Raw genomic sequence first — 22,275 nt, 5'->3', positions numbered from 1 at the left:
CGATTCCGTAGAAATATTGGAGCACGTGAGGCAATACTAACCCTACGACTTATCTTAGAAGCTAGATTAAGAAAAGGCAAACCTACATTTCTAGCATTCGTAGACTTAGAGAAAGCTTTTGACAATGGTGACTGGAATACTCTCTTTCAAATTCTGAAGGTGGCAGGGGTAAAACACAGGGAGCGAAAGGCTATTTACAATTTGTACAGAAACCAGATGGCAGTTACAAGAGTCGAGGGGCATGAAAGGGAAGCAGTGGTTGGGAAGGGAGTGAGACAGGGTTGTAGCCTCTCCCCAATGTTATTCAATCTGTATATTGAGCAAGCAGTGAAGGAAACAAAATAAAAGTTCGGAGTAGGTATTAAAATCCATGGAGAAGAAATAAAAACTTTGAGGTTAGCCGATGACATTGTAATTCTGTCAGAGACAGCAAAGGACTTGGAAGAGCACTTGAACGAAATGGATAGTGTCTTGAAAGGAGGATATAAGATGAACATCAACAAAAGCAAAACGAGGATAATGGAATGTAGTCGAATTAAGTCGGGTGATGTTGAGGGAATTAGATTAGGAAATGAGACACTTAAAGTAGTAAAAAGTTTTGCTATTTGCGGAGCAAAATAACTGATGATGGTCGAAGTAGAGAGGACATAAAATGAAGACTGGCAATGGCAAGGAAAGCGTTTCTGAAGAAGAGAAATTTGTTAACATCGAGTATAGATGTAAGAGTCAGGAAGTCGTTTCTGAAAGTATTTGTATGGAGTGTAGCCATGTATGGAAGTGAAACATGGACGATAACTAGTTTTGACAAGAAGAGAATAGAAGCTTTCGAAATGTGGTGCTACAGAAGAATGCTGAAGATTAAATGGGTAGTTCATATAACTAATGAAGAGGTATTGAATAGGATTGGGAGAAGAGAAGTTTGTGGCACAACTTGACTAGAAGAAGGGATCGGTTGGTAGGACATGTTCTGAGGCATCAAGGGATCACCCATTTAGTATTGGAGGGAAGTGTGGAGCGTAAAAATCGTAGAGGGGGACCAAGAGATGAATACACTAAACAGATTCAGAGGGATGTGGGTCGCAGTAGTTACTGCGAGATGAAGAAGCTTGCACAGGATAGAGTAGCATGGAGAGCTGCATCAAACCAGTCTCAGGACTGATGACCACAACAACAACAGCATTCAGGAAAGATGATTGTGATCGTATGACAAATTTAATGAAACAGAAGTACTGGCAGAGGAGGTAAAAACACATACTGAGAAGATACAGCAGCATTGGAGTGATAACAGAACTCTTTCAAGCACTCATCCAGACCACAGTCCCAACGTGTTTGAGAAATATACAGTGTGTTGTTGTTGATATACAATCTGAACAGGGACAGTTGCACAAATTTGTTGGACAAAATGTCAGTGATGAATGTGAAAAAAAATAGTTAAGTTTCTTAACACTAGGAAATTCGATAAGACGAAGATGTGTCTACGTCAGGCAATCGTGTTGTCCACCCAGTTCGTCAGGTGCGACTGGCGGTTGTGGTGGATGCTAGCCAGCAAGCCATTGGTGCAGCTCTGCACCAGCATGTCGAAGGCCACAGGCGTCTCCTGGGCTTCTTCTACCGTAAGCTTACGTCGTCATAAGTTACGTGGAGAGCTTAGGATACGGAATTGCTGGCAATGTATGAAGCTGTCAGGCATTTCCGGCCACAAGTGGAAGCCAGGTCTTTCACGCTTTTCACAGACCACAAGCCGATTACTTCCGCCTTCAGTAGGAACAAGGATGGCTGTTCACCAAGACAATTTAGACAACTTGAATTCATCGCCCGGCGAATTTCCTGTCTCGATTGGAATCAGTCTTTCAGGCTGTTGACTGCTGCACAAGAGACAGACCAACAACTCGCCGAATTCGGTTGCAACAGTGCATCTGGGTTACGTCTGTGGCAAATACAACCTGCTGGTGAACGTTTGCGGGTTTGGTGCGACGTATCACGGGGAAAACCGAGACCCTCTGTACCTAAGAAATTGCGAGGGCAATTATTTGATAGCATCCATGGGCTGGCTCATCCGGGAATAAATGCCAGCGTCAAACTGATGACAGACTGATTTGTGTGACCCAATATAAAGGACTGCCTTAGTTGGGCAAAAACGTGCTTAGATCATCAGATGGCCAAGGTTAGCATTACCTTCTCACTGCAGTGTACCGCTTCACCAGATGGGCGGAGGCGGTTCCAGTATCGGACACTTCATCGGAAACGGTGGCATGGGTATTTCTTTTGTTGTGTATCACACGTTTCGACTGCCCTTTACATGTCACCACAGGCCAGGGACGACAATTCGAATTGACGCTGTTCTCAGAATTGGCCAACCTCTGCGGTAGCCACCATCATTATATGACGCAAAAAGCAACTGAATGGTGGAACGCGGGCATAGAACGTTAAAAGACGCTTTAATGTGAATGGTGAAAATAAAACATGATTTATACATGATTGATTAAAAAAAAACCCTGGAACCACACTTGAAACAATGAAAAACAATTTAGCTCCAGTATCTAGGCATGACAGTTTTAAGCTGAGGAAAACACATCAATTGAAGATTAAACACTTTTTTTTCTATAACAGAAGAATAATTAAGTTACAACAGATTAAGGTATATGTTGGCATTCCAACATAGGTCAATATTTGCTTAAGGTGAAGGTCACAAGCTAACGGATACAAATCGAGAATTATTCCAAGTATAAACTTCACTTGAACAGCGACAGTAAGCAGTTGGAGGAAACAGCGCGAAAGACAGACACCGGCGAGGGCTGCTGAGCATACGCACACCAGATGACGGGAAGACCCCGGCTAAGCAAGCCGACGGGACGTAAGTAAGCGGGGCCCGACCCAGCGTAGCATGCACGGGTAATGGGGGACAAGAGACTTACTAACGACATCTCCACCCAGCACAGATAATTTTAATTAGGCGGAATTTCAACACACAGCTGTGCATCAAATAGATACGAGGGTTGTCCAGAAAGTAAAAATAGTTCAAATGGCTCGGAGCACTATGGGACTCAACATCTGTGGCCATAAGTCCCCTAGAACTTAGAACTACTTAAACCTATCTAACCTAAGGACATTACACACATCCATGCCTGAGGCAGGATTCGAACCTGCGACCGGAGCGGTCGAGCGGTTCCGGACTGAGCGCCTAGAACCGCTAGACCACCGCGGCCGGCGTCCAGAAAGTAAGTTCCTATCGGTCGCCAAATGGAAACCACAGTGAAAACCAGAAACGTTTTATTTGGAGCAGTTAGGGACACCTTCCTCCTACTTCTCTATATATTCACCTTTCCAACTTTGAGTTTTGTCGTAGTGTGTTATCAACTTTCCAATATCATCGTCATAGAAAGCAGCCAGCTGTGCTTTCTGCACTGGTCTGCAGCTCGTTGTCTGTGGAAAAAAATTTGTCTTCATAGCCAGCGGTTATTGTGAGCAGAGATGAGACTCAGGGGGAGCCAACTGCGGACTATATTGTGGGTGATCAAATACTTCTGGTCGGAAACGTTGCAGGAGCGTCTCCATTGCCCCTGCAGTGTGCGGCCGAGAATTGGCATGACGAAGGAACTGCTCGACAGTTGTGTCATGTGGGCTGCATGACACAGGCGAAATCTCTAACCAGGCCCTCATACTTGGCCGGAGACGCTATTCAATACGCGTCTTTACGTGCTCACTGTTCATTCAAAACTGAAAAGAGCGACGCGACACGATCGACGGGCGTACTAGAGACACTGCCCAATACATCTGCCCAAAGCTTTATCGGATTTTCCCAGTGGTTTCCATTTCGCGACAGATCGGAACTTACTTTCTGGACAACCCTCGTAAGTCTCAGGGTAGAATTAATTACTTTGAACTCTAACCCAACACCATAGAAGTTAACTGCTTTTTAATAAGTTAACCAAAAGATTTAACAAACCAACTACAAATATTTTTAAAAAGTTGTTGCAGCAATAAGAAGGTAATATAAAAAACCATTAGAACAGCCCCAAGGATACTTGCATGATATTCAAAGCTCATCAGTATTCACATTAGTCCATAGCGGTTCGGAAAGAACAAATGCTTTCTGGAATGGTCTAAAATTTATCCGAGCGACGTACATAGAACAGACACACCATGTAATATCTTAGACAGCGTAGACCTTTATTATTGGCTTCAAAGAAACCAGGACAACAAAAGCAATTTATAAATTGGGAAATAAAAATAGCAAAACAGACACACATTCTGACATGAAGAATTAATCGTCTGTGGTAACTGGTAATAATAGAGATTTCACTGCGCCTCCAATTGAAAATTACAAGATCAATCAACAACATGGCGAATGGACCGCTCAGCACTGGCTTCACGTTCTCTTCACCGATGAGTGTCGCATATCCCTTAACCAGGCGATCGTCGGAGACGTGTTTGGAGGCAATCCGGTCAGGTTTAAAGCCTTAGACACTGTCCGGCGAGTGCAGCAAGTTGGAGGTCCCCTGCTGTTTCGGGGTGGTATTATGAGGGGCCGATGGACGCCGTTGGTGGTCTTGGAAGACGCCGTAACGTCTGTAGGGTAGGTGAATTCCATCCTCCGATCGATGATGCAACCATATCGGCAGCATACTGGCGAGACATTCGTCTTCATGGACGACAATTCGCGTCCCCATCGTGCACATCTTGTGAATGACTTCCTTCAGGATAACGACATCGCTCGAGTAGGGTGGCCAGCATGTTCTCCAGACATGAACCCTATCGACATGCCTGGGATACATTGAAAAGAGCTGTTTATGGACGACGTGACCCACCAACGACTCTGAGCGATCTACGTCGATTCGCCGTTGAGGAGTGGGACAATCTGGACCAACAGTGCCTTGTGGATAGTACGTCACGACGAGTACAGGCATGCATCAGTGAAATAGAACGTCTCACTGGGTATTAGAGGTACCGGTGTATACGGCATTCTGCACCTCCACCTCTGAACGTTTCACTGTATGGTGGTACAACATGTAATGTGTGGTTTTCATGACCAATAAAAGGGCAGAAGTGATGTTTATGTTGATCTCCATTCTAATTTTCTGTGGAAGTTCAGGCACCCTCGGAACCGAGGTGAAGCAAAACTTTTTTTGATGTTTGTGTAATTCTCATGGCACTGTCTAATATCATTCACCGACATTACATCATCCTTGTTCTACTTTTACCGATCCCCATTTTTTGTTTATTGTTATTTTCAGACATTATTCATTTAGCTAGTCTCAAATATTTGATATGTTATAATTTAAGTATGTTAGATTTTAAAAGGTACATCCAATCATATTCATCACACAGAGAACACACTCTCTCTCTCTCTCTCTCTCTCTCTCTCTCTCTCTCTCTCTCACACACACACACACACACATATATATATATAAGAAGAAATGCAGATGATAAACGGGTATTCGTTGGACAAATATATTATACTAGACCTGACATGTGATTACATTTTCACGCAATTTGGGTGCATAGATCCTCAGAAATCAGTGCCCAGAACAACCACCTCTGGCCGTAATAACGGCCTTGATACGCCTGGGCATTGAGTCAAACAGAGCTTGGATGGCGTGTACAGGTACAGCTGCCCATGCAGCTTCAACATGATACCACAGTTCATCAAAAGTAGTGACTGGCGTATTGTGACAAGCCAGTTGGTCGGCCACCATTGACCAGACGTTTTCAATTGAGAGATCTGGAGAATGTGCTGGTCAGGGCAGCAGTCGAACATTTTCTGTATCCCGAAAGGCCCGTACAGGACCTGCAACATGCGGTCGTGCATTATCCTGCTGAAATGTAGGGTTTCGCAGGGATCGAATGAAGGGTAGAGCCACGGCTCGTAATACATCTGAAATGTAACGTCCACTGTTCAAAGTGCCGTCAGTGCGAATAACAGGTGACCGAGACGTGTAACCAATGGCACCCCATACCATCACGGCGGGTGATACGCCAGTTTGGCGCTGATGAATACACGCTTCCAACGTGCGTTCACCGCGTTGACGCCAAACACGGATGCGAGCATCATGATACTGTAAACAGAACCTGGATTCATCCGAAAAAATGACGTTTTGCCACTTGTGGACCCAGGTTCGTCACTGAGTACACCATCACAGGCGCTCCTGTCTGTGATGCAGCGTCAAGGGTAACCGCAGCCATGGTCTCCGAGCTGATAGTCCATGCTGCTGCAAACGTCGTCGAACTGTTCGTGCAGATGGTTGTTGTCTTGCAAACGTCCCCATCTGTTGACTCAGGGATCGAGACGTGGCTGCACGATCCGTTACAGTCCTGCGGATAAGATGCCTGTCATCTCGACTGCTAGTGATACGAGGCCGTAGGGATCCAGTACGGCGTTCCGTTTTACCATCCTGAACCCACCGATTCTATATTCTGCTAACAGTCATCGGATCTCGACCAATGGGAGCAATCGCGATAGGCTACAATGCGACCTTTATATCAAAGTCGGAAACGTGATGGTGCGCATTTCTCCTTCTTACACGAGGCATCACAACAACGTTTCACCAGGCAACGCCAGTCAACTGCTGTTTGCGTATGAGAAACTGGTTGGAAACTTTCCTCATGTCAGCAAGTTTTAGGTGTCGCCACCGGCGCCAACCTTGTGTGAATTCTGAAAATGTAATCATTTGCATATCACAGCATCTCCTTCCTGTCGGTTAAATTTCGCGTCTGTAGCACGTCATCTTCGTGGTGTAGCTATTTTAATGGCCAGTAGTAAGACTCATACAAAATTTTACAATGGTTTATCAGAACAATTAAACGATGATGCGTTCATCTGCCAAAAAGTGAAATTTATCTCGATGCAGTGCGATTAGTGACGTCACACTGATAGGAAGATGATGTCTGCTGCCCGTGGTGTCGCAGTAACACAGTCGATGTCCTCCTCCGTGTTGCAGTGACATAAGGCCGAATCAACCAACAGGTGTATCGGTGAGAACAGCCCATGGCTCAAGCGGACGTGAAACGTGGTAGTAGGAAACTTTCTGTGCTACACACTATCCATTCCGTTGCTACACACTATCCATTGCGTGAAACCGCTCCTCCAATTCTTTTTGCGTCTCTGGCAGAATTGCAATGTCATCAGCAAATCTGCAAGTCACTGTTACTTCTGTCAGAAAATTAATTCGGTTTCCAAGTTTTCTCCTTTGTTTGCTGAACTGCTTGCTCAGTGTTCAAAGTGAATAACATAAGGGGGAGGTCACAGCCGTGTCTCACTCCCATCTCAGCCAATGCTTTCCATTAAGGTATTTCGACTCTTAGAACTGCAGTGTGGTTTATGTGTCACGAAGTCTCTTCTGAATGTATGTAACAGGGGTGTAGACTTATGTCATCTTGCTCGGATAGGAATGCACAAGTCATATTTTAGGGTCTAAAACAGTAAACCAGTCAAATCTTTTGTGAAGTATTTTAGAGGAATAAATGTAGACCACTGAAGATGACACATAGGTGTCGAAACATGTATACATAAATAATAAATGAAAAATGTTTTGTTAAAGGTGTAATTTTAATACCAAATGTAGTCTAATGTGTTAAGTAAAATGTGGATAGCAAATAGGACGATCAAATGACAACATAAACGTTTTAAATATGATGCTACACATGACTACTGAAGATTATGCGTGTAGATTGAGAAACAATAGAAGATCTACTGATCTAAGTAGTGAGAAAGAGTTTTATGACGCTACTTCCCAAGACGTTATGGATGTGATGTTACATGGTATTACGCTCAAGGTTTTTCAACAAGTTTCAGTATATTAAGCGTGCATGCAGTTTTTACACGTGCTTCTCGAAAATAATGAATGGGTGGCCTTAAATTAAAATGTAAGGGGAAACTAAGAGATAGGGCACATACTGAGGTGTGAAGGAGCGTTTTAAAATGTGACAGTTTGGTAGTGGGTGCCACTGGGCAAGTGGGGAGGGTAATAATTGTGAAGGGAGACTTAAGGCTTAGCTCCAGTGACTCGAACTAGTCTATTAACAATGATTTCAGTGTAACATTTTCAAACGATTATATGGTGTACTGCTCACTTGTCATACTCTGTGTGTTCTTTTTTAGTTTGGTATCTTTCCTCAGTTCTGGTTAAGATCATTGTAAGCAGTTACTTGTATCATATTTAAAATTTGAATGGTCACAAAATGTTTTTGGGCCTTATGAATAATTCTGTATTTAGCAACGAATGAAACAGTGACTATATATGTTCATAATAACATTTTATTTTATACAGTAATATAATGTGGGCTGACAATCAGAATCCGTGCTCTGCCATCGTCTTCTATTCCTTAGTGTTAGCCACTGGAGCGTGATTCAAGTCATGGACAAGTTGAAGGCTTCGGTTGCTGGAACAATTTGCACATTGTCAATTTGTCTTACTTCACACATTAGAGTTCTCTCAAACAATAACAATACATAATGAAATTTGGTGTATATATAAAGATTCATTGCCTGATTCTGATGGAGTTGACATATTCATTCAGTCTAATGAGTTAACAGACTAATCTACCCTTCGATTCCGTAACAATGGCAGAAATCTGATAAATATATGAAACACTTTTAATCGTTTCTTAATATTGTTATGTATAATACCATGTAAAGACAAGTTGTTGTTTAAAGTTGTTAGCAAATATCTGGAAAAGTTCTTGAGTGATATACATCAAATTTTTACATGATATTTTAATAAATATTCGGACAGACATAGCTCACACATTTTTAAATATATGTGGTGTATAAAGTTAAATGCACTACACAAAGGGGAAATGTTTTTATGAAAAATTTCGAAAAGTTTTTGACCGATTTACTTCAAATTTTAACGCAATAGTCTAATAAGTGTTCAGGTAGACATAAGCTAAATATTTTTAAATGTATATGGCATACAAATATATATATAAAATATATACAACTATACAGATGCGTTGCTACCGAAATTCTCGAGAAGTTCTTGACCGATTTACTGAAAATTTTGACACGATACTGTAATAATCATTCAGTCGAACATAGACTACACTTTTTGAAACAACAGTGTACAGGCACTCTATTAAAAGCGACTGCAAGAAAGAGAATGTTGTGCAGTGTTCTGCTCTGCTGTGAAAACGTGTGGTTTTGTTTTACTTTTAGCAGTTAGTATTAACTACAAAAACAGGCGCTTCAACCATCAAACAAAATGTTTCTCCCGTACATATATTTTCTCGCTATACATATTTTAAGCAAAAATTGTGCTCACAACAACTTGTTTTGTTTTCCTCCTCACATTCGGTTTTCACAAAGAACAGGAAACTTGTATTGATGTCTTATCGGCATATGATTAGAATACTACTACGGAATCTGAACTTTCAATAACAATAAACGAGACTCAGAGTCTAGGAGAGGTGTTAATAGGAGGTGGACAGAGAGGGCAGGGGGAGGAAATGGACATAAATAGGAGGAAGTCGGAAATGTAAAGAGAGAGGGGGAGCGGGAGGTGTACAGAAAGATGAGAAGAAGGAGAATAGGACGTGTATCGAATTCTCCTACATCTTTAGCTACTGCGTTACTGGGTCTGTTAGTTATATTACATTTTGTACTTATTTTGTGACCCTTTTTTTTTTAAAGTGGCTTGGACAATGTGAGACATGACACACTGTTATGGAATGAAACAGTATGTATACGACAGAATACTGATTTGAAAACTTACAAATATCAATACTCATAAAATTAAAGAATTTTTAAAACAGAGAAAAATTATGAGAGTAGAGAAATAAACAAGACATTACAAAGGAAAGTTCATATCTACCAGAAGGAACTCCTGTACAGAATAGAAGAAGTTATTCACAAGGAAGTTTTACAACTTACATCTGAAGGCTTAGGTTGTATTATTAATTTTTTTCAATTTTTTCAGTTGTGTTGGAAGGCTATTGAAACTGATTGCATTCTGTACAGTACTTGAGAAGTATCTAAATGCAAGTGTTGTCTGAGAGCCTAGAGTTCACTGAATGCATGTTGCGGTTTCACCCAGTTAAGTCAGTACTGTCAACAACAAACCCCGTGATGGAATATGTGTACAGAGATGGCAGAGTTATAATTCAGAGGCACCCGAACGATGTCTTACATGAAGTTCGTGAGCTGACGCACTAGACCAATCTGAATACCATTTTTTTGCCCCAAGAATAGTCTTGATGGGTGCACAGAGTTGTTCGAACATTTGATACCACAGAAAATAATAGAATGATAATAAAATTAAGCAAAGGAGCTAGAATGCTTCAGTGTGAGACATAGTGGAGATTGCAGCATTCGGCACCTGCGCAGGGTCTTGAACCTAAGCTCCCAAGTAAATTTTTGATCTATTCACAGTCCTAAGAATTTAAAATGGTAGATTTCACTGACTCTTTGGTCACCTTGGAACAATAATTTTTTTCTTTTACGAGAGCTATGTGCCAGAAAATGCGTGCACTGCATTTTGTGGCTGTTAAGACCTGATCCTTTCTCCGAAAGTCGTGTGCTGACATTAAACGCTACCGAGAACAGAGCTCTGTGGCAGCCCCCACCTACCCCACTTTACATGACACCAATTGCACCAGGCAGATCCGAATATGCTCCCTGTTTGTTGACACTGACGCTGGAGGACAACCTTCTGGTCCCTAATGCAGATAAGAAGAGGACAAGAAGAGGAAGTGTGTGTGTGTGTGTGTGTGTGTGTGTGTGTGTGTGTGTGTGTGTGTATACTGGTATTTTGATCGAAATAAGTCCACTTGATAATGGGAATATCAATAAAATAGACTTATTACAGTTATTTGTCTATTTCAGTTAAATATTCCCAGCAATATAACGTAAGCCTAATATAAACTTAAGCAAATGAAATCTACCTTCATTATGAAACAAGTGTTCACTAATATTATTTCTTATATAGTACTTACCAACACTTTACAAATCTCATTCCAGAGGTTTGTGCGTAATTGTGTTTCATCGTTCTGGCTCTGAAAGCAGATAAACAGGAAGTCAGTTGAAGATGATTACAAACACCGCTAGTGTCGAGCTAATAATCTACATTTAAATATATACGACCGTCAAAAATCAGCAATTTCTAATTTAAAAAAGAATAAATTGAAAGAAAAGGAATGAATAACTTTCATAATGTGAAAATATGTGCTGTATATGCTTCACAGAAGTGAAACAGGGTTTTGGCCACGAAAGCATAGTGTCGGGCTAAAATCGAAAGAATGACAAATACTGAAGTAGGGGAAACTTCAAATACGATATTAGATGGTTCAAATGGCTCCAAGCACTATGGGACTTAACATCTGAGGTCATCAGTCCCCTACAACTAAGAACTACTTAAAGCTAACTAACCTAAGGACATCCCGCGGCAGGATTCGAACCTGCGACCGTAGCAGCAGCGCGCGTCCGGACTGAAGCGCCTAGAAGCGCTCTTCCACAACGGCCGGCCACGATATTAGAAATGACGTTTCACACACCAGTAGAATGAGCTGTGCGGAACAACCTTATTGTTGTTGTTGTGGTCTTCAGTCCTGAGACTGGTTTGATGCAGCTCTCCATGCTACTCTATCCTGTGCAAGCTGCTTCATCTCCCAGTACGTACTGCAGCCTACATCCTTCTGAATCTGCTCAGTGTATTCATCTCTTGGTCTCCCTCTACGATTTTACCCTCCACGCTGCACTCCAATACTAAATTGGTGATACCTTGATGCCTTAGAACATGTCCTACCAACCGATCCCTTCTTCTAGTCAAGTTGTGCCACAAACTCCTCTTCTCCCCAATTCTATTCAATACCTCCTCATTAGTTATGTGATCTACCCATCTAATCTTCAGCATTCGTCTGTAGCACCACATTTCGTAAGCTTCTATTCTCTTCTTGTATGAACTATTTATCGTCCATGTTTCACTTCCATACATGGCTACACTCCACACAAATACTCTCAGAAACGACTTCCTGACACTTAAATCTATACTCGGTGTTAACAGGTTTGCTCTTCTTCAGAAACGCTTTCCTTCCCATTGCCAGTCTACATTTTATATCCTCTCTACTTCGACCATCATCAGTTATTTTGCTCCCCAAATAGGAATTCTCCGTTACTAGTTTAAATATTTCATTCCCTAATCTAATTCTCTCAGCATCACCAGAGTTAACTCGACTACATTCCATTATCCTCGTTTTGCTTTTGTTGATGTTCATCTTATATCCTCCTTTCAAGACACTGTCCATTCCGTTCAACTGCTCTTGCAAGTCCTTTGCTGTCTCTGACAGAATTACAATGTCATCGGCGAACCTCAAAGCTTTTATTTCTTCTCCATGGATTTTAATACCTACTCCGAACTTCTTTTGTTTCCTTTATTGCTTGCTCAATATACAGATTGTAGAACATCTGGGAGAGGCTACAACCCTGTCTCACTCCCTTCTCAACCACTGCTTCCCATTCATGTCGACTCTTATAATTGCCATCTGGTTTCTGTACAAATTGTAAATAGCCTTTCGCTCCCTGTATTTTACCTTCAGAATTTGAGAGTATTCCAGTCAACATTGTAAAAATCTTTCTCTAAGTCTACAAATGCTAGAAACATATGTTTGCCTTTTCTTAATCTAGCTTTTAAGATAAGTCGTAGGGTCAGTATTGCCTCACGTGTTCCAATATTTCTACGGAATCCTAACTGATCTTCCCCGAGGTCGGCTTCAACCAGTTTTTCCATTCGTCTGTAAAGAATTCGCGTTAGTATTTTGCAGCCGTGACTTATTAGACTGATAGTTCGGTAATTTTCACATCTGTCAACACCTGCTTTCTTTGGGATTGGAATTATTATATTCTACTTGAAGTCTGAGGGTATTTCGCCTGTCTCGTATATCTTGCTCACTAGATGGCAAAGTTTTGTTAGGCCTGGCTCTCCCAAGGCTGTCAATAGTTCTAATGGAATGTTGTCTACTCCCAGGGCTTTGTTTTGACTTAGGTCTTTCAGTGCTCTGTCGAATTCTTCACGCAGTATCATATCTCCTATTTCATCTTCATCTACATTCTCTTCCACTTCTATAATATTGTCCTCAAGAACATTGCTCTTGTATAGACCCTCTATATACTCCTTCCACCTTTCTGCTTTCCCTTTTTTGCTTAGAACTGGGTTTCCATCTGAGCTCTTGATATTCATGCAAGTGGTTCTCCTTTCTCCAAAGATCTCTTTAATTTTCCTGCAGGCAGTATCTATTTTACCTGTAGTGAGATAAGCCTCTATATCGTTACATTTGTCCTCTAGCCATACCTGTTTGGCCATTTTGCACTTCCTGACGATCTCATATTTGAGACGTTTGTATTCCTTTTTGCCTGCTTCATTTACTGCGTTTTTATATTTTCTCCTTTCATCAGTTAAATTCAATATCTCTTCTGTTACCCAAGAATTGCTATTAGCCCTCGTCTTTTCACCTAGTTGATCCTCTGCTACCTTCACTATGTCATCTCTTAAAGCTAGCCATTCTTCTTCTACTGTATTTCTTTCCCACATTCGTCTCAATCGTTCCTTAATGCTCTCCCTGAAGCTCTCTACAACATGTGATTCTTTCAGTTTATCCAGGTCCAATCTCCTCAAATTCCCACCTTTTTGCAGTTTCTTCAGTTTTAATCTACAGTTCATAACCAATAGATTGTGGTGACAGTCGACATCTGCCCCTGGAAATGTCTTACAATTTAAAACCTGGTTCCTAAATTTCTGCCTTACCATTATGTAGTCTATCTGAAACCTGTCACTATCTCCAGGCTTCTTCCATGTATACAATCTTCTTTTATGATTCTTGAACCAAGTGTTGGCTATGATTAAGTTATGCTCTGTGCAAAGGTCTACCAGGCGGCTTCCTCTTACGTTTCTTACCCCCCAATCCATATTCACCCACTACATTTACTTCTCTTCCTTTTCCTACTATCGAATTCCAGTCACCCATGACTATTAAATTTTCGTCTCCCTTCACCGTCCGAATAATTTCTTTTATTTCATCATATATTTCTTCAACTTCCTCGTCATCTGCAGACCTAGTTGGCATATAAACTTGTACTACTGTAGTAGGCGAGGGTTTCGTGTCTATCTTGGCCACAATAATGCGTTCACTATGCTGTTTGTAGTAGCTTTCCCGCACTCCTGTTTTTTTATTCATTATTAAACCTACTACTGCATTACCCCTATTTGATTTTGTATATGTAACCCTGTATTCACCTGACCAAAAGTCTTGTGCCTCCTGCCACCGAACTTCGCTAATACCATACAGTAAAGCTGCATGGCCTTGGGAAAAATTACGGCTGTAGTTTCCCCTTGCTTTCAGCCGTTCGCAGTACCAGCACAGCAAGTGCCGATTTGGTTAGTGTTACAAGGCCAGATCAGTCAATCATCCAGACTGTTGCCCCTGCAACTACTGTAAAGGCTGCTGCCCTCTTCAGGAACCACACGTTTGTCTGGCCTCTCAACGGATACCCCTCCGTTGTGGTTGCACCTATGGTGCGACTATCTGTATCGAAGAGGCACGCGAGCCTCCCCTCCAACGGCAAGCTGTGGTTCATAGGGGGGGGGGGACAACAACAACATTATTAAAGTTGTTTAAATTCTGTGTGTGTAATTAAAACAAAATTTGCATTTAGTTTTATTCATATAAAACACCATCAGCTGTCTGCAATGAAACAAATTTGGAACCAGCTGTCACCTATAGCTGCACTCCCACATTAGTAGTTTCGTTATGGCGAGTGATGGTGAGTAAGTGGGCAGTTGTACGTGCAGTGAAGTCAGCTGTCCTCAAGTGTCTCCCTGCTCAGGTGAGCATGGCTTGTCCTGTGCATCCCCCCCACCCGCACCCCCACCCAGTCAACTGATCTAACACGTGGCGTGGTAGCACGTACGTCGTCGCTGCCGACCAGTGTATGCAGGGGGTTAGGGGCAGGAATGCACGTCTATGCATTGTGCTATTGAAGTAGCTACGGAGTACACAGTGCTTAGACTATACAACAAATTTAATAATTTTTAACATGGTTTACCTTCACTAATAGAAGAAAGATATTCCATTGCCTACTTCACCCTCTTAGGATTAGACTGTTGTATGCTATCACGATATCAAATTTCATCGAACTGGATCAACAGTTTAGTCGCGAAAACAAAAGACAGAGTTATTTTTGTATTTCGTAATATCACTATAGAACTCGTAAAATTGCGTCAAAATATACAGACAATGTAAAATACAGACACTGACCTACTGATTTCATGGCAAAGCAGCCTGACGAAAAACAGATTCTCTCCCTGTGTGGGAATCACACGATTTGTGAGCGAGCACCAAGGGACGTAGACACCAAGACACATGGAAGTTATTTCGGTCCTGTAGATGTCCTCAGACAGCGTAGGTGGTTAAGGTGACCGCTTGCGTGTAGTGGGGGATCGGGGTTCATGTTTCTGTCTGGTACAAAATTTCGTATTTTATTAGTAAATCGCATAGCCATTGTACAAAAGTGTTCTCCATTGGCGAATGCATTTCATAGTTTAATATGGCTGCTCCTCCAGGAATGCATGCATGTAAGAAGGTATGTTACATCGAACTTTAAAGACTCTGTAAAATGAAGAAGGGGGTCGGCCGAAGCGTCCGATCCCACCCGTCGGCTTTGAGCAGTAACGTAAGGCTGTTGTGGTGTGTGGCGTCACGACGGCGTGGAATTTAGTTTGTGAGAGTGGCGTGTTTGTAGGTGTCGTCTTGATACGATCGGTGGTGCTCTCTGGTGATGTTTTTGGTTTAGTTTGCGAGTGTGGAGTCGTGTGTGAATTTTGGTAAATTGACTTTTTTTATGTCTTTGGTAGCTATGGATATGACTGACTAAATTCCACGCCGTCGTGACGTCACACACCACAACAGCCTTACGTTACTGCCCAAAGCCGACGGGTGGGATCGGGCGCTTCGGTCGACCCCTAGGTCAAGGGAAGTGTCCGATTCCAGATGATGATGTGTTTAGTGGTATTTGGGGCGTTTTGTGACGTCGGTTTTTTACGTCGTTTTGCGTGGGGGTGGGTGTCTAAATTTGTTTATATTTAGTATGTCCCCACCCTAAAACCCCCTATTTCCCGCGCTTGTACCGTTAGTGTCATTAGGCGTTTTGTGGAACGTGTGTGTGTTTGTTTTTCGATGTATTTTCGTCCTCATAATGTGTACGTAACGACTTTACATGCGCCATATTGGACTCATAGTTTATGGTCGTTTCTGCCATATTTGTGACGTCATGGTTCAAAGCAGACGGGCGGGATCGGACGCTTCCGTATTTCCAATCAAGGCACCGCTCCACTGTATGATATATGAAATTTAATGCATTCCACTTTAATTATTTACACAGCTGGTGGATAGAAAGATAACAGGAGTTTAAGACAGTTATGAAAATCAGTAATATGACCGGTTTTTAATGTGCAGGGTGTCCACAACAGTCAGCGCCAGCTCTGGAGCAGTAGAAAGGCTAGGCACCAGCTGTGTGGAATATGGATGAAGATTAATGTGAAGAAGACAAAGGCAATGATTTTTACAAGGCAATCAACGAAAATTAAAAGTAAAAATTAGTGATGAGGTAGTGGAACAAGTTCATAACTTCGGTACATAGGTTGCAAAATTGCTAGAAACATGATGTTTAATCAAGAAATAAAATTAAGGATTGCTATTGCAGAATTGTGTCTTACACAAGGAGGTGTATTTTCCATGGTCCTTTAAATAAACACTTAAAGAAAAGATATTTGGTTTAGATGGAGTGCTATCGTCTATTGTGACGAAAAATGAACAATACGGTGAAGAGAGTAGAAATACGTAGAAGCTTTTAAGATGTAGAAGTGGAGATGAATGGGCGGTGTGCAATGGGCAGATGTAGCAAAGAGTGTTATTGTGTTACAAAAGCTGAACGAGAAAAGACAAATACTGGTAACAGTTTAGAGGACCAAAAGAAATTGGCTAGGTCACTGCATGAGAAATGACTTTATAATAACTAACTTCTAGAAAGCATTTCAAGATAGAGAAACAACAGATAAAATCACAATCGAATTTGGTGTTACAGCAGAATCAGTAAACATGTTCACATGGGGATGAAATTATGATGAGACAACACAACACCCATTCCCTGAGCGGAGAAAATCTCCTACCCAGCCGGGAATCGAGCCCTGGCCCGTAGGACGGCAATCCGTCACGCTGACCAATCAGCTATCGGGGCGGGCACCATGTAACTGAAGGGGAGGTATTGAATAGAATTGGGGAGACAAGAAATTTTTGGCACAGCTTGACTGGAAGAAGGGATGAATTGATAGGGAACATTGTGAGACATTAATCGATTACGAATTTTGTACTGCAGGGGAGTGTGTGTGGGGGGGGGGGGGGGGGAATGGGGGGAGGGGGGCGTAAATATCGTAGAGGGAGACAAAAGGTGAATGCAGTAAGCAGATTCAGAAGGATGTAGGTTGCAGCAGTTATTTGGAAATGAAGATGCTTGCATAGGATGGAGAAGCTTGGAGAGCTGCATCAAATCATTCCTGGGACTGAAGATCCTGACAATAACCTGCCATCTGCGAAAAGCCGCTTATGGGACGAGAGCCACATTCTCGGCGGAAGTCTCTTTCCGCAGCATTATCTCCCCAAACAGGTGTTTCAACCTTAAAGAATGCTGTGTTGTGCGGTGATAGACCTGCCTAATTAGCAGAACACATGATCGTTGTAATCATCGTAACCAAGCAATTTCACCGAAAATAAAACCTCGTTCAAATAGGCGAATAAAAAGGATAATTTCCGTCGTGGTCGGTCACCCACTCACTCCGTTCAACGTGATGGTGGGTAGTTCCTCAACTCCCGGGTTCAGCTCTTTAGTTTTGTCTCCGTTGAGTTTAAGCAGTTGGCTGCCCCTCGTCGACTTGGCGCAGTCCGCTATCGGCCTCCATTCGATCCCCAGGGTCGTGGCACACTGAAAACAAACCCAACAGTTAACAACAATAAATTTTCTTGAGGGATAAAAGCGTTTATGTACAAATCCACATGGATTTACAAAGTATAACTCGTGCTGAATTTATACGCATACAAAGTATTATACTGGGTGTTACAAAAAGGTACGGCCAAACTTTCAGGAAACATTCCTCACACACAAAGAAACAAAATATGTTATGTGGACATGTGTCCGGAAACGCTTACTTTCCATGCTAGAGCTCATTTTATTACTTCTCTTCAAATCACATTAATCATGGAATGGAAACACACAGCAACAGAACGTACCAGCGTGACTTCAAACACTTTGTTACAGGACATGTTCAAAATGTCCTCCGTTAGCGAGGATACATGCATCCACCCTCCGTCGCATGGAATCCCTGATGCGCTGATGCAGCCCTGGAGAATGGCGTATTGTATCACAGCCGTCCACAATACGAGCACGAAGAGTCTCTACATTTGGTACCGGGGATGCTTTCAAATGCCCCATAAATGAAAGTCAAGAGGGTTGAAGTCAGGAGAGCGTGGAGGCCATGGAATTGGTTCGCCTCTACCAATCCATCGGTCACCGAATCTGTTGTTGAGAAGCGTACTAACACTTCGACTGAAATGTGCAGGAGCTCCATCGTGCATGAACCACATGTTGTGTCGTACTTGTAAAGGCACATGTTCTAGCAGCACAGGTAGAGTATCCCGTATGAAATCACGATAACATGCTCCATTGAGCGTAGGTGGAAGAACATGGGGCCCAATCAAGACATCACCAACAATGCCTGCCCAAACGTTCACAGAAAATCTGTGTTGATGACGTGATTGCACAATTGCGTGCGGATTCTCGTCAGCCAACACATGTTGATTGTGAAAATTTACGATTTGATCACGTAGAATGAAGCCTCATCCGTAAAGAGAACATTTGCACTGGAATGAGGATTGACACATTGTTGGCTGAAACATTCGCAGAAGTGTACCCGTGGAGGCCAATCAGCTGCTGATAGTGCTTGCACACGCTGTACATGGTACGGAAACAACTGGTTCTCCCGTAGCACTCTCCATACAGAGACGTGGTCAACGTTACCTTGTACAGCAGCAACTTCTCTGACGCTGACATTAGGGTTATCGTCAACTGCACGAAGAATTGCCTCGTCCATTGCAGGTGTCCTCGTCGTTCTAGGTCTTCCCCAGTCGCGAGTCATAGACTGGAATGTTCCGTGCTCCCTAAGACGCCGATCAATTGCTTCGAACGTCTTACTGTCGGGACACCTTCGTTCTGGAAATCTGTCTCGATACAAATGTACCGCGCCACGGCTATTGGCCCCGTGCTAATCCATACATCAAATGGGCATCTGCCAACTCCGCATTTGTAAACATTGCACTGACTGCAAAACCACGTTCGTGATGAACACTAACCTGTTGATGCTACGTAGTGATGTGCTTGATGCTAGTCCTGTAGAGCACTGAGTCGCATGTCAACACAAGCACCAAAGTGAACATTACCTTCCTTCAATTGGGCCAACTGGCGGTGAATCGAGGAAGTACAGTACATACTGACGAAACTAAAATGGGCTCTAACATGGAAATTAAGCGTTTCCGGACACATGTCCACATAACATCTTTTCTTTATTTGTGTGTGAGCAATGTTTCCTGATAGTTTGGCCGTACCTTTTTGTAACACCCTGTGTATCAGAGCTCTGTCTTCATTTCATTTACGGGCACTTAAGTCAATGTGAGAGCGTATTAACAGATAGATAACACATGTATTATCCTCTATTATGTTATAAATAAATATTCCCATCCTATCCTACTGCCCGTTACAATCATAGCACTATTTAGTAAGCTGTATGATGTCGACAGATGAAAAGACTTTACGATATAAAGCTTATAAGTTGTATCCTTGGTGTGCACTATCTTTTCTACGTGCACAGGCAGTATCTTTAGTAAATGTATTTTCGCGCCAACTGACTTAGCTCCACATGTTGTCAGTGCACCTGAACTTGTATGTGTGATAGATTATTAGAACGATGGTAACATAGACAGTTCAGTATATATTTAACAACATTTTACGATGTATTAAGTGTCGTACTCATCGGATCTTGTGGGACTCTCACTGTCAAAAGGCTGCATTTTGACGTCATGTCTATCCCTCCACCTTAACTCCCGTCGCTCTGCGCCTATGACTGTGTCTGACATCCTGGGCTCCTCTTCAAACTCCAAACCTATGCTCTCCCCATTAACTTCGTCCGTCTCGTTGCTTCCTTCCTCTCCCATCGTCCCTCCTATGTGACTATCCACAGTTCCAACTCCCGTACTTTCTTTCCCTCTGCCAGCGTGCCCCAAGGTTCTGTCCTTTCCCCTCTCCTCTTACACTGCTCATATGCCCAAACCTCCCCCTCCTGTTCATCTTCTCCAGTTCGCTGATGACACCGCCTGCCTAGCCCTTTATCCTACCCTTCAACGGTCCCAACGTACCCTCCAAACCCACCTTGACCAATTCACCGCTTGGTGCAACCAGTGGTTCCTCCGTGTTAAACCCTCCGAGACCCAGGCGATCATCATAGGTCGCACCACCCACTCCTTCCACCTCCATGATTTCTGCCTCACCATATTGGCTGTCCTATCCACCTCACTCCTACCCTCAAATACCTTGGTCTCACACTCGACCGCCACCTCACCTGGACTCACCATGTCCTTACCATCCAAAACAAAGCTGGCAACCACCTCCGCCTCCTGAAACTCCAGCCGGATGTGGGGTCTGCATCCTTCCACCATCCTCCACACCTACAAATCCTTGATTCGTCCCATCCTCTGTTATGCCAGCGTAGCTTGGATTTCCGCCCCTCCCCGGTTCTATAAAGCCCTCCAAATCCTCGAACGCCATGCACTCCACCTCGCCTTCTGCATCCACCTTCCATCCCCCACACGCATCCTCTACGACCTCACCCCCTTCCCCCACCTTCTCCTTTTCCTTGAACACATCCGCACACTATATATTGTCCGCCGCCTTGATCCCCCTCACCCCCTGGTGTCTCCCTTCCTCTCCACCCCGTACCTTTCCCTTTGTGTCCCACCCGCTCTCCATCTCCACACCCTTAATCTCCTTTCCCAATGCAACTTCCACCATCTACCCCTCCCGGATGATGAGCTTCGCCCTGACATCTACCCTTCCTACCAACTCCTTCCTGCCTCCTCCTCAGGGCTCCCTCTTCTCCCCCTCCCTCCTCCTGAGCGGCTTCCCCCTCCTACTCCCCCTCCATCTCTTGTGCCTCCTTTCAGTGTCTTTGCACTCTCTCCTGCCCTGTCTTCCCTCTTCATCTCCCACCCCACGTGTCTCCTGCCTCTTCATGTACCCACTGATGCCCCTCCTCTCTTCATCCCGCCGCTTCCCCTGCAGCCCCTTGCTCTCCTCTCCTTTTCCATCCTCTCTGCCCTTTCCCTCGGCAGGTCCCGCCTGGCAGTTTTATTCTTTGTTGTGTGTGCTCCAAATGGCTTTAAGTGTGTCGTTCCCGAGTGTTTTTACTACTGTGGCCGACTTTTAATGTGTGCATGTCCATTTAGTGTCTTCTGAGTTTTGAAGAATCGCCAATTGTGTTTATTAACTTTCTGGTGACCTTTTTTTTTAACTGTCCTCCATGAATGTCTCCATGTTTATTTTTTACCTCCATTTTCTCCCATTATTCTGTTTTAAGTTCCCCTTTATCGCCTTATGTGTATAACATTTTATTCTTATTTTAAGTTGTCATGTTACTCAGCTGAAGAGTGGCGGATTGTGCGGCTGACAGCCCTCCCCTGCCCATATGGGGCAGGGGAATGAAATCACAATAAAGAAGGAAAAAAATCGACGACATTCTGACAGAATGTAAGTAATGTATATCTCTCTCCAATTTTTGTAATTGAGCTACTTTCTTAATGAAATGTTTGCTTAATTATGTATATACACCCTGTGCTTCACTTTTGTAATTTTGTGTTTAGGTGACTTTGCAGTGTTACTTGAAAATGGCCATAAGGCCGAAATTGCAATAGTAACAATAAATATTTTATACAGTCAACGGCGACTGTGATGTCTTTTAAGAAATATTATATGACTGTGAATCCCAACCATGAGAAGTTAATCAAATTCTGAACAATTTGTAAGAAATATGGAGTGAGTTGTGACAGGTTGAATGTTTGTTGCGGCAATAGGTGTTTTGAGCTAACGAGTTTTAAAGTATCACTTTATTTCCATTGTTTGACATACTTAAGAAACAACTTCTGCACATATATTACCCTTGAAACGTCCTTTGGCAAATGGTACGGAGTTTT

General features: G+C 42.9%; 2 protein-coding genes across 3 annotated transcripts in view; one reads left to right on the top strand and one right to left on the bottom strand.

The window, feature by feature from the left end:
• The window catches only part of LOC124717389 (gamma-interferon-inducible lysosomal thiol reductase-like), a 328,253-nt gene that overhangs the window by 176,539 nt on the left and 129,439 nt on the right, over positions 1-22,275 (top strand). The window contains exon 6 of one of the 2 annotated variants that reach the window (XM_047244239.1): positions 16,441-16,459. The exons of the other annotated variant lie outside the window; for it this stretch is intronic. The gene's annotated coding sequence lies outside the window, so the exon portion shown is untranslated. Of the gene's footprint in view, positions 1-16,440; positions 16,460-22,275 lie in introns of those variants that run through there. 2 annotated transcript variants of the gene reach the window in all.
• The window catches only part of LOC124717387 (gamma-interferon-inducible lysosomal thiol reductase-like), a 34,088-nt gene continuing 20,049 nt past the window's right edge, over positions 8,237-22,275 (bottom strand). Inside the window, exons 4-6 of the mRNA XM_047244237.1 lie at positions 17,816-17,962; positions 10,930-10,989; positions 8,237-8,379 (exon numbers count right to left, since the gene is read on the bottom strand). Of these exons, the coding sequence (XP_047100193.1) occupies positions 8,353-8,379; positions 10,930-10,989; positions 17,816-17,962 (234 nt within the window). The 3' untranslated portion in view covers positions 8,237-8,352. The remainder of the gene's footprint in view (positions 8,380-10,929; positions 10,990-17,815; positions 17,963-22,275) is intronic.

This window comes from Schistocerca piceifrons, chromosome 9, assembly GCF_021461385.2.
Source record: "Schistocerca piceifrons isolate TAMUIC-IGC-003096 chromosome 9, iqSchPice1.1, whole genome shotgun sequence".
NCBI classification, from domain to species: Eukaryota; Metazoa; Arthropoda; class Insecta; order Orthoptera; family Acrididae; genus Schistocerca; species Schistocerca piceifrons.
Note: the sequence above shows the minus strand (reverse complement) of the source record. Positions and strands in the feature narration are given on the sequence as shown.